This window comes from Dendropsophus ebraccatus, chromosome 11 (assembly GCF_027789765.1).
Source record: "Dendropsophus ebraccatus isolate aDenEbr1 chromosome 11, aDenEbr1.pat, whole genome shotgun sequence".
Taxonomy (NCBI): Eukaryota; Metazoa; Chordata; class Amphibia; order Anura; family Hylidae; genus Dendropsophus; species Dendropsophus ebraccatus.
The window spans coordinates 6,323,935-6,337,089 of NC_091464.1; the positions used below are offsets into that span (position 1 = coordinate 6,323,935).

Below are 13,155 nucleotides of genomic sequence, written 5' to 3' on the forward strand. Positions count from 1 at the left end.
GGGCAGCATGGGAACAGCGCTGAAGATGAAGGTATCAGACATACATTCATCCTCAGCACCCCGTGCCCACTAGAGAGATCTGTCTAACCTGTTAGTAGTTCCCCTTTAAATATGGCTCCTTTTTATTGATCCTTGTAGAATTGTGATCACAGCTTCTAAGTCATTGCTTCCATCCTATAAATGTACGCTCAGCGCTTGGGATATCCACCGGTAGGAAAATCAAACCAAACAGAACAGCTATGTTGAGATAATTGCGCTACTTTTATTACACATATTATTGACACGTCATGAACTAAAATATCAATTGTGCATACTGATTTTTGCGTTTATTACTAGGTAAATCAAGCATGCCAATTGTGTGCCGACCACGATGTTTATGCGGCTGTAGCAAAACCAACTTGATTATTGCCCAGATCGTACACAGAGTAGTACTGCCTGAGGAAGACATCACCAAGGATCCATAAGGGTTGTCCATTCTGAGAAGGCAGGTAAGTTGGCATAATACCAACTGTGCAGTATCCATTGCTCTAAAAGTATAAAAACAACAAAATATATTATTAATAAAACAACTTTTTGAAACAAAAATAAAAAAAAAACTATTTTAAGAAAGAGACGAGATAAGAAGACTACCTGAAGAATGTAGGCAGATGGTGGAAGTGGGAAAGAAACTCCACTGATGGTGAAGCAGATTGTGGGCAGACTCTGAATGTTACCGCAGCTCACTGCATACTGCAATAAGAAACAACATCATTACTGCAAACAACCTCATATAAAATATATAAATATAATCTATAAAAGTCTCATAAAGTTGAGTGCAAAAACACCACTCTGAGGGGTCCACATTCAGACCCAAAAATATGAATTCTTGGAAAGTAGAAAGTGGCATTTATTTTTGTTAACTAACAAGAAGCGCTTTGGATTAATTTTTTAAGCTGAGTCATATAAAGTGGTCATATTATAACTTGTATTTGGAATCACCATGTCTGGTCAGGATAGTGATTACATACTAGGTGCTTTGATGCGTGTAGTATACAGCTATGAGAGGAGATCTTGTTTGCCTCCATAGCCTCAGGGCCCTATTACACAGAGCGATCATTGACCTAATCGGGCCGATTATCTCTCTGTGTAATAGAAACAACGATCAGCCAATGAAACGATTTTTGGCTGATCATTGGTTTAGGTGTGGACCTTTGACCTTTGACTATTGCCCTCTCCCTGCTCTCGGTCTTCTCTCCTGTTCTCTGCAGCTTCCCGGCATCTGAGTGTCAGATGACAGGCCGCTCAGCCAATCACAGGCTGCGGCAGTCCCATCCTGTGATTGGCTGAGCGGCCTGTTCAGATGTTGCTGCCACTGGGACCTGGAAGCTGCAAAGCACAGGAAAGAACACTGGGAGCGGGAGAGGTAAGGTATCAGGTGTTTGGGCAAGGGCTGCATGGACATTGATGTGACATTGCTGCCCAATTATTGGGCCATCTAATAGGTCCAGTGAACGAGCATCGATCTAGCAGATCCGCACTAAAATGATTGGGCCATTGTCGGCCTGTGTAATAGCAGTGGCATGGAGGACATTCTAAAGCAGTATAGAGCAGGCTAAGCTGTAAATTAAGCACTGTGGTGAGATAAAACTAACCTGGAAAACCTGGAAAGTGCTTCTCTTTCTTTCTGCCTCAATGCAAACAGGAGCTAACACCTCCAAACACCTCCTCCTATCAACCTCTCCCACAGGGACACCTATCAAGAAGTCTGATAAGTGGAGAAAGATGTTTTTGTCACCTCCTCCATCCACCTCTTCCTATCTACCCCCTCCGTCCACCTGCTCGTATCTACCTCCTCCGTCCACCTGCTTATATCTACCTCCTCCGTCCACCTACTTCTATCTACCTCCTCCGTCCACCTGCTCCTATCTACCTCCTCCGTCCACCTGCTTCTATCTACCTCCTCCGTCCTCCTGCTCCTATCTACCTCCTCTGTCCACCTGCTCCTATCTACCTGTTCCTATCAACCCCTCATACAGGGACACCTATCAAGACAGTTTTTTAGTAGGATGACCTGAAGGAAGTCTGATATGTGGAGAAAGATGTTTTTATCTGACATAATATATTACAATGTTTCATTCAGTTGACCTCCTCCTTCCACCTGCTTCTATCTACCTCCTCCGTCCACCTGCTCCTATCTACCTCCTCCGTCCTCCTGCTCCTATATACCTCCTCCAACCACCTACTCATATGTGCCTCCTCCTTCCACCTCCTCCAATTTACCTCCTCCGTCCACCTCCTCCTATCTACCCCCACCGTTCACCTGCTCCTATCTACCTCCTCCGTCCACCTACTCCTATCTTCCTCCTCCCCCCACCTGCTCCTATGTACCTCCTCCGTCCACCTACTCCTATCTTCCTCCTCCCCCCACCTGCTCCTATCTACCTCCTCCATCCACCTGCTCCTATCTACCTCCTCCGTCCACCTGCTCCTATCTACCTCCTCCATTCTCCTGCTCCTATATACCTCCTCCATCCACCTACTCATATGCACCTCCTCCATCCACCTGCTCCTATCTACCCCTCCGTCCACCTCCTCCTATCTACCCTGTCTGTCCACCTGCTCCTACCCCCTCCGTCCACCTGCCTCTATCTACCCCCTCCGTCCACCTCCTCCTCCTATCTACCCCCTCCTTCCACCTATTCTTATTTACCTCCTCCGTCAGCCTATTCCTATTTACCTCCTTCATCCTCCTACTCCTATCTACCTTAGACCAAAATAACATAAATGCCTATGCACAGAATATAGAGTTTATCCCCCTTCGCTTCATCCATCCATACTTAAACATGATGGATGTGGGTTTTTTCACCCCCACTATGTAACTATGTAACGTACATTTCCATTTTGATCTTCTTGTGCGCCAATGTATTGCATGAGATTGGCGAACTCTCCTTGGGGGGCAGTCAGCAGGGAAGTTCCGGTGTCTACAATACCCTGGCATCCTTGGCTACACCATCCAGTAGGTTGTCCATTGATGGAGAACCTAAAATATACATTTAGCTACCAAATTAGTAACAATAATAAAATTATAGGGGTTATCCAGGATTAGAAACACAGCTAATTTCTTGCATAAACAGCATCACCCCCTGTCCTCGGGTTGTGTGTGGTATTACAATTCCCCTCAATTCACTTCAATTTAAAGGGGTAGCTCAGCCAAAATAAAAAAATTCTTTTGAATCAACTGGTACCACTTTGTGGCACCAGTTGATTTGAAAGATTTTTTTGTTCTCCCTTTAACTGAGCTACAACCCCCCCCCCCCCCCAACCAGGGGACAAGAGTTGTGCTGTTTCTGAAAGAAAGCAGCCATGTTTTTCTTATCCTAGATGTAATGCCTCTGAAGCTTAGGAGATATACATATAATGGCTTCAGAACCTACCCTTGGATTCCAATTTGCCAGTATGTTTCGGAGGTGACGGGAGTCCAGTAGATTTGTCCTGAGTAGTAGTTTTGATCAACTCCTCCAAAAGCGACCTCTCCTCCACTCTGGGTGTTCTCCTGTCTGTATACAGAATTTAAAGCCAATGTTCAGATTACACATTACAGCACCAAGTAATCGAACAAAAATGCCTAAAAAGTATCTTTTTACCCGCTAAGGTAGAATCCAAAAACAGGTTGGCTGATGAGATTCTGTTGGATCATTCCCTGCATGACGGTGGTAGCGCCCCCCACTGCAATAGATGGATACGCCAGACCCAGGATGCCATCAAACTGAGCATACACAAAGTTGCTTCCAGGCTCAGTCACACTCAAGCCAAACTCTTGCTGGGAAATAGAGATACTCTGGATCTACAAGGCAGCAAATAAATCATGTTACCAATAAACAGTCACTTTAAGAGCAATTTTTTTAAAATTTTCCTATTTCAATATCTTTTTATTTTCTTCTACAAGAAATCTCTATGACTTACATGTTTATCGCTTCATATAACAAACATGTATGAGAATAATAAAATTGTAAATCATAAAATCCATGCTTGACTTTCCCCTTTAAGTTTACCAATGAGAGGCTTTACATTCATTTCTGTGAATCATTCTATTTTCTGGGCTACGTTCATTCCTAAATATGTGAAATATTCTTGTGCCCTAGGTGTCTGGAAATTATATTCAGGCAGTGCTTGTTCTTAGCTGAAATTTTTGATTTTTTCCAATTTACTTCCCCGAATTCTGCAAATTTCGGAACAATTCTCATAACAAATACTGCGGGATTCCGAACGAATAATAACACATCATCTGCATATAACATTATTTTATTCCTAACTCCATTTAAACCCAACCCTTCTATCACATTATCTTGCCTGATCAGTGCCGCTAGTGGCTCCATATAGAGCGCAAAAAAAGGGGGTGATGCGTGGCAACCCCTGAGGGGTTCCCCGAGACAAACTATCCGACAATTTCCCACTCATTAACATCCAAGCTGAGGGGGAAGAGTATAACATTTTTATCCATCCTATGAAAGAGATTCCATATCTCTCCTGTACGTACCACAGGAACCCCCACTCCACCCTGTTGAAGCATCAATCAAAAGGATGGAGCGGGGAATCCCCTCCTCCAGCTGCATATATGAACAGCCTCTCTAGATTCACATGTACCCATCTGCCGGGGATGAAGCCATTCTGGTCCCCTGCTGAATTCTTATTGCTACTATCTTGGCAAAGATCTTATAGTCAGAATTCCGGAGGGATATTGGGCAATATGCACCCAGATCTTGTAGATTTTTTTTTTTTCTGTGGAAATACTACAATTGTAGCCTCATTCATGGATTGTGGTAGGCTCCTGGGAATACAGGATTCACTTTAAGAGCAATTTAAGGCTATGTTCACACATAGTATTTCCGCCAGTCTGTTTTTTTGTTGTTGTTTTTTTTAACCAAAATCAAAGTTAATAATGGAAAGATTTACCCAGCTTCTGTGTTTTTAACCCACTGCTGACCATAATACTGTTGGAAATTCCATGTGAGAACATAGCCTAAATGTGTTTGATGTCTGAACGTTAAACATTGAATAAAATAAATAATCCCCACATGCTTAAAGGGGATCTGTCACTTGGTTTATACTGCCTTGAATCAGAAGAGATGCTAAACAGAACAGTATATAACTTCCATCATTCTGTTCCTGAAATATAAGAGAGAGAGAATGGACTCCCTGCTACACCACTTCCTCCACTCCTCGGCTGCTGATTGACAGCTGTCTATACACAGTATTGATAGACAATTGCCAATCAGCGACTGGGAAGAGGGAGCTGATGCTAAGGAATATCTAGGGCCACTGAGCACACACACATAATGGAGAGGACTAGTGTGCAGCGCTTAAAGTCCTTGTTATTCAGCTCAAAATGAGCTGTAAGTGATAGATCCTTCTGTTCAGCTTCTCAGTCACTTGGTTATGCTACCCAACAGCAGTACTCATCAGCTGCTGTATGTCCTGTAGTGGTGTATTCTCTCCAGGCTGACACAGTGCTCTCTGCTGCCACCTCTGTCCATGTCAGGAACTGTCCAGAGCAGGAGAGGTTTTCTATGGGGTTTTGCTGCTGCTCTTGACAGTTCCTGACAGTGGCGTCGCTAGGCAGTTTTATTCGGGGCTCATGCCCCGAATAAAATGCCTGCCGCCCCGGATCTCTTCTGCCCCGCTCTTGCGAGCCAGATGCGGCTCTTTTTATGGCCGCATCTGGCTCGCAGATTGCAGCTGCTGCTGTCCTCCTTACCTACTGGCCGCCGTGGGCCGTGGTGCACGCATCCAATTAACGGGTGCGCTACGGCCCACCGCAGCGGCCCCACGCTCCCGCTCTGAGCTGATTGAGTTGTAGGAGCAACTCCGGCCGCTACGATAGGTGAGGCGGACAGCAGCAGCCGTGATCTAGAAGGAGGTGAGCAGGCACGGGGGGAGAGAAACGGGCGAGAAGCACAGGGGGAAAGAAGCAAGGGGGGAGAGAAACGGGAGAAAAGCATGGGGGAGAGAAAGAGGGGAGAAAAGCATGGGGGAGAGAAAGAGGGGAGAAAAGCATGGGGGAGAGAAAGAGGGGAGAAAAGCATGGGGGAGAGAAAGGGGAGAAAAGCATGGGGGAGAGAAACAGGGGAGAAAAGCATGGGGGAGAGAAAGGGGAGAAAAGCATGGGGGAGAGAAAGAGGGGAGAAAAGCATGGGGGAGAGAAAGAGGGGAGAAAAGCATGGGGGAGAGAAAGAGGGGAGAAAAGCATGGGGGAGAGAAAGAGGGGAGAGAAAGAGGGGAGAAAAGCATGGGGGAGAGAAACAGGGGAGAAAGCATGGGGGAGAGAAACAGGGGAGAAAAGCATGGGGGAGAGAAACAGGGGAGAAAAGCATGGGGGAGAGAAACGGGAGAAAGCATGGAGGAGAGAGATGGAGGAGAGAAACGGGAGAAAAGCATGGGGGAAAGAAACAGGGAAGAAAAGCATGGAGGAGAGAAACGGGAGAAAAGCATGGGGGAGAGAAACGGGAGAAAAGCATGGGGAAGAGAAACAGGGGAGAAAAGCATGGGGGAGAGAAAGAGGGGAGAAAAGCATGGAGGAGAGAAAGAGGGGAGAAAAGCATGGGGGAGAGAAACGGGGGAGAAAAGCATGGAGGAGAGAAACGGGGGAGAAAAGCATGGGGGAGAGAAACAGGGGAGAAAAGCATGGGGGAGAGAAACAGGGGAGAAAAGCATGGGGGAGAGAAACAGGGGAGAAAAGCATGGAGGAGAGAAACGGGAGAAAAGCATGGAGGAGAGAAACGGGAGAAAAGCATGGGGGAGAGAAAGGGGAGAAAAGCATGGGGGAGAGAAACAGGGGAGAAAAGCATGAAGGAGAGAAACAGGGGAGAAAAGCATGGAGGAGAGAAAGAGGGGAGAAAAGCATGGAGGAGAGAAAGAGGGGAGAAAAGCATGGGGGAGAGAAACAGGGGAGAAAGTAACAGAGGAGAGAAACAGGGGAGAAAAGCATGGGGGAGAGAAACAGGGGAGAAAAGCATGGAGGAGAGAAAGAGGGGAGAAAAGCATGGGGGAGAGAAACAGGGGAGAAAAGCATGGGGGAGAGAAAGAGAAGAGAAAAGCATGGGGGAGAGAAACAGGGGAGAAAAGCATGGGGGAGAGAAACAGGGGAGAAAGTAACAGAGGAGAGAAATGGGGGAGAGAAACAGGGGAGAAAAGCATGGGGGAGAGAAACAGGGGAGAAAAGCATGGGGGAGAGAAACAGGGGAGAAAGAATGGGGGAGACAAACAGGGGAGAAAGAATGGAGGAGAGAAACAGGGGAGAAAGCATGGGGGAGAGAAATAGGGGAGAAAAGCATGGGGGAGAGAAACAGGGGAGAAAGTAACAGAGGAGAGAAATGGAGGAGAGAAACAGGAGAGATAACCATGGGGAGAGAAACAGGGGAGAGAAACAGGGGAGAAAAGCATGGAGGAGAGAAACAGGGGAGAAAGCATGGAGGAGAGAAACAGGGGAGAAAGCATGGAGGACAGAAACAGGGGAGAAAGCATGGGGGAGAGAAACAGGGGAGATAAGCATGGGGGAGAGAAAAACGGGGGAGAGAAAGAGGGGAGAAAAGCATGGGGGAGAGAAAGAGGGGAGATAAGCATGGGGGAGAGAAAAAACGGGGGAGAGAAACGGGAGATAAGCATGGGGGAGAGAAAAATGGGGGAGAGAAAGAGGGGAGAAAAGCATGGGGGAGAGAAAGAGGGGAGAAAAGCATGGGGGAGAGAAACAGGGGAGAGAAACTCAGAGGGCCCGGGCCCCGGATGTTTTAGGACCCTAGCAACGCCCCTGGTTCCTGACATGGACAGAGGTGGCAGCAGAGAGCACTGTGTCAGACTGGAAAGAATACTCCACTTCATGCAGGACATACAGCAGCTGATAATTACTGGAAGACTGGAGATTTTTAATTAAAGTACATTGCAAATCTTTCACCAGTTGATTTAAAAAATAAAAAAAAAGATTTATTTGGAGTACCCCTTTAATGTTTTAATGACAGCAGAAGAAATGTATAGTGTAGTAAATGTGATTGACCACCTAAGTTTAGGTTAGTAAGTACCTATCCTGCAGTCAGAATTTTATGTGGAGAAGTTCCATAAATAATAATGATATAATGAAATGAAAGTGTAACATACGTTGACGGTGTCATATGACAGGATCCCAGTCAGGCTCCCAGTTCCGTACTGCAGAGAGAATTGCTGGTTGTTTGAAGAATAGGTGGAAGACTGACTTGGGTTGAACAGAGGGTGATTGGCTGTGGAAATAAGAGACATAGGGATTCTCAGTTGAACAGTGTGTAATATTACACACATATATATATATATATATATATATATATATATATATATATATATATATACATACACACACACACACACATTTATTTATATCTGTAATATACCATGGAGTAGTATGGGATATACAGTATCTAGATAAAAACCTCACATCTTCATAAACTCTAGGGAAAACTATTACTTTAAAGGGAACCTGTCACCCCAGACAGCCCCCTCCCCCGAACCCATCCCACCTCTCGACAGGCCCCTGCATACGTAACGGCTCCTGTGCGCCCCGCTACCAGTGCCGGTCCTGCCGTGGAGATCTGTCCATCAGCTCAGCTGAACGCTCAATATGCAAATGAGCGGAGAGGAGTCTGATGGCCATATGAAATTATTACTCCAGTGTGATGATATCCCCTCCCCTCTGTGACGCGGCTCCATTAGAGTCAATAAGGCTGCGTCACAGTGGGGAGGGGATACCATCACACTGGGGGGCATACAGCCACTGCATGGCTAAAGAACCGCACTGAGTACGGGAACCGGGTGGCGTTTCAAAAAAAGGACCATGCCATCGGTGCCAGCGCCGATCTGCAAATGTATCTGCTGCTCATGTCTTGCAGCAAGATTCTCCAATACATCCAGTTACATAAAACATATTATATGTCATCATATTATAACTCAACTAAAATAAAGGAAATTAGTTGTACAGATAATGATGGAATTCCTCATGGCAACACATTGATTTGTGGTATAAATGCGCTGCGGAATCTGTTGGCGCTGTACAAATAAATCTAATTATTATTACTTACTGCATGCCTGGCTCTGACAATAGGTTGAGGGAACCCACAAGTTAGAAGATCCAGTGTCAAAGAGAACCAGAAAGTTCTGGGGTGGTGTGCCAATGCTGATCTCTCCGTAGTATGACATCTAGCCACGGGGAGAGGACAATATTGTTATCCCAGATGTATCCGCACTCCTGCTATCTATTATTACTTCATCAATCTAATAATTCCACAATTTTAGACTAGTAATACTCACATCCATATAGTTTGCCAATGGCTCATACGCGGCAGCGAGCTTGTTGTAATACTTTGTAGCTGGATCAACTCTTGGGGCTTTGATCCCATGCTCGCTCATCACCGCTCTCATGGACTTGAACCTCTTCAGGGGGACTCTGCAAAGGAAATTTCTTATTTACTACAGCAGAGGTTTTGACAATTCTACAGCTCTATTAATGTGTATAAGCTTAAAGGGGTCCACCATTGTTACAAAAACACGGGCACTTTCTTCCAGAGAAAGCACCACTCTTGTCTCCAGGTTGAGTGAAGATTTTGCAACTTATTTCCATTGAAGTGAATGAAGCTTAATTGCAGACATGTTTTTATAATGCAGGATAAGCCCTTTAAGACTGGTCCCTACTTGTTTATATGCAGAAGGTATTGGCCAACTACAAATCTATTGACGTAAATGTGTAAAAGATGTAAGAAAAGCACAAAGTATTAGGGCCATCCTTTTTTGCATCGAAACAATTTACAAAAAGTAAAAAATGATCTTGAAAAACTGCCAATTCGCTTTAAGGAGTATTCCAGGGATATCAAATGATTGCTTAAAGGAGTATTCCCATCTGGAAGACTTAGGGAATATCCCCAGGTCCAGAGGATTGGATTTTTCAGAGGCGGGACTGGATCAGGGACTCCCCGGCCCCAAGCGTAACTAGAAATTGATTTGATTGAGCCCCCCCCCCTATCTTTCCCAACTAACCACTAAGGCGTCAAGTGTAATCATAACTGCATAACTGCAAGCACCGACCCGGAGTGCTAGCGGTTAAAGGGAGATTTGCAGAACCTGGGAAACATACTCAGCCATCGGGTGCTGCAAATGATGACAGCTCAGGGGGCCCAATGTATTGCAGGAGTGGGCCACAGGGCCCCCCGGTGCGGCGGGCCTTATAGCAGCTGCTAGAGTGGTAGTTACACCCCTGGCCGGCACCTCTGGCCTGTTTGTGGCCACATCTCCTGATATGCTGCTATCTCTCTCCCCCATTGTCTACAGATCACTGTATAAGTTACTGACCACTGCTCCCTATATATTGTAGATGTATAGATGAGCCTTAGGCTAGGTTCACACTGCGTTTTCAGCATCCGTTTAACGGATCCGTTTTTTTTAACGTCCAGAAAAATAGGGTCAGCAACGTTTTTTGGTCCGTTTTGGTCCGCCAAAAAAAACGGATCCGTTTTTTTTTATAATGGAAGTCAATGGAAAAACGGATGCACACAAATGAATCCGTTTTTTGCAATCCGTTTTTCATGCGTTTTTTGCAAAAAACGGATGCGTTAAACGGATGCTGAAAACGCAGTGTGAACCTAGCCTAACAAGTATAACTATGTTAGTTGAGATGGGACAATCCCTTTAAAGAGTCTTTGTCAGTTTGGTGCACTAGTGCCCATGTATTTCCATGTAGTTTCTATAAACCTTAGAAACAACCAGGACTTAGAACCAGGTCTATACAAGTTCTGAACCAGGGAACCGTATCAACTGAGTAACAGAGACATTAATATTAACAATAAACTTTTATTTTTGTATAAATTCTTTTTAATTAAACTATATATTCGCTCATAAATCTCTGGTTGTCAGACTGATCGAGGCAAGATTGTGGCTGTAAACTTACATAAGCCCTTATTATTCAAGGGTGTGAGTGCAATATAAAAGAACTATAAGCTACAAGTAAAGACATGAACACAGGTTTTGCCTCAGTGTAGCATTTCCCGCTGTCCTGAAAGATCTTTACCGATATTGATTTCTTCAATAAAAAAATGCTGCTAGTCAGGACCGGCCTGCATGATGTGTAACCAGTCAAGCTTTGGTGTGCAGAATAAATCCTTCCCATTGTGGTATGTAAAAGGGGTTCTCCAGCACTACAAAAACATGGTCACTTTTCCTTCTCTCTTGTCTCCAGATTGGGTGGGGTTTCAAACTCAGTTCCATTGAAGTAAATGGAGTTTAATTGCAAACCACACCTGACCTGAAGACCAAAGAGGGTTAAAAGTGGCCATGTTTTTGTAACACTGGATAACCAATTAAGCTGGATAACTGGATAAGAGATCTGATGCTTCTGGACTTGGACTTGTGGTCCAATTTACTTCATCTAAAGAGTTAACTTTAAAGGACTTAAAGGGGTAGCTCCCCCCCCCCCCCCCCCCCAAAAAAAAGACAAAAACATTTCCAGCCTTTCAGTACTTATCAGTTGCTGTATGTCCTGCAGAAAGTGGTGTATTCTCTCCAGTCTGACACAGTGCTCTCTGCTGCCACCTCTGTCCATGTCAGGAACTGTCCAGAGCAGGAGAGGTTTTCTAGGGGGATTTGCTGCTGCTCTGGACAGTTCCTTGCCATGGACAGAGGTGGCAGCAGAGAGCACTGTGTCAGACTGGAAAGAATACACCACTTCCTGCAGGACATACTGCAGCTGATAAGTACTGGAAGACTGGAGATTTTTAAATAGAAGTAATTTACAAATCTTTATAATTTTCTGAAACCATTTGATTTGAAAGAAAAAATGATTTTGCTGGAGTACCCCTTTAAACTGACAGCATTATTAGGGATCTATGAAGCTGTCAGTTTGGGTAATTGGACCTGAGAACCCATCTAACTTGGATAGCTAAATGTAACTTGGTAACTACATGAACCATTGCAGTTTATTTCACTGGTCAGGCATTCTTGATGCACTTAGCTAACAGCAAGGGCAGCAAACATAGTGACCAAGCCCCCTCCACTGCCTGACACCACCAAGGAGTCAATGTGTCTTATAGTCTATAACATATGGTAAATCCAATCAAAAGAAGAAAAATTACTTAGAAAGACATACGTTGCTATCCCATGAGTCTTTACATGTGTTAAAAATTCTGGTGCAGCCCCTTTTGTGTCAGAGTTAACTGGAACTAAGGTTGTCAGGAATCCCTTTAAGTGCCCGAGTTGTCCAACTCATCGAGGTCTATATTATTCGAGCTCTATTGCTTATGGGGCGGTCTGGTTTATGGAGCTTACAAGAAGAATAATTCCAGTAGGTAACTGAGCAATAACTTACCTAACAATCCCCTCTGAGAGGTGGAGGCAAACGAGAGCGAGGAGGAGACACTTCATCTTGGTGGTTACCCTTCCGCTGGTGTGTAGACCTGCACACCGACCACGGCTTTATATACTAGTTGCACTTTTATTATCTTATCGTTATGGAGTGTTAGCACAATGTCATTGCCATTAGGTTTCCCTTATCGGTGATCCCTTTATCTTTAGCGTTAGATTACACAAGCTCTCACATTTATGTTTCTTTTGAAAACACGTTGTAAATTTAAAGTGTTGACACGTCATAGAGACGTGTCAAAAGTTTTGATCGAGTGTTCACCTCCATACTAATCGTGAGAACGAACCAGGCCCCTCTGTCAGCATGATCAGTCGCGGGTTTCCATAGACCTAAATTATGAGCCTGACTGATCACGTGACACAGAGACAGAAGAGGACCCCACGCCCAGAGCGCTCTTCTGACTCGTTCTCCTTATCGCTACAGGTCTGAACACTCTGACCTGGACCAAAACTTTTGACATGTCTCTTTGATGTCGCAGGGAAAATATCACTTTTTTTTATTTTATTACAAAATAAATAAATATAAATATATTTATAATATAATTGTTTTTACATAAGGCATCACTATTTTTAAACAATACAATGCCTGCACAGAGGGCTGTTTATAGTGTCTGTGTATGATGTCATTTCATGACATAAATATTCTGCCAACGGAGTCCATCTGGCTCACTCCAGGCGGGCAGGAGAACTGTATGGGAGGGCGGGCAGCAGCGGTGCAGGGGGGCAGGAGAGCTGTGCGTGAGGGTGAAGAGG

At 44.8% G+C, this 13,155-nt stretch overlaps 1 protein-coding gene across 1 annotated transcript; it reads right to left on the bottom strand.

The window, feature by feature from the left end:
- Positions 1–242: 242 nt before the first annotated feature.
- On the bottom strand, positions 243–12,458 carry PGC (progastricsin). Its single transcript, XM_069945337.1, has 9 exons — positions 12,350–12,458; positions 9,307–9,442; positions 9,078–9,195; positions 8,128–8,246; positions 3,624–3,823; positions 3,414–3,536; positions 2,872–3,019; positions 631–729; positions 243–527 (listed from the first exon to the last, which is right to left on the bottom strand). Exons 1-9 carry the CDS (start codon positions 12,403–12,405, stop codon positions 375–377), a joined length of 1,152 nt encoding a protein of 383 aa, XP_069801438.1. The 5' UTR covers positions 12,406–12,458; the 3' UTR covers positions 243–374.
- Between the last annotated feature and the right edge of the window lie 697 nt (positions 12,459–13,155).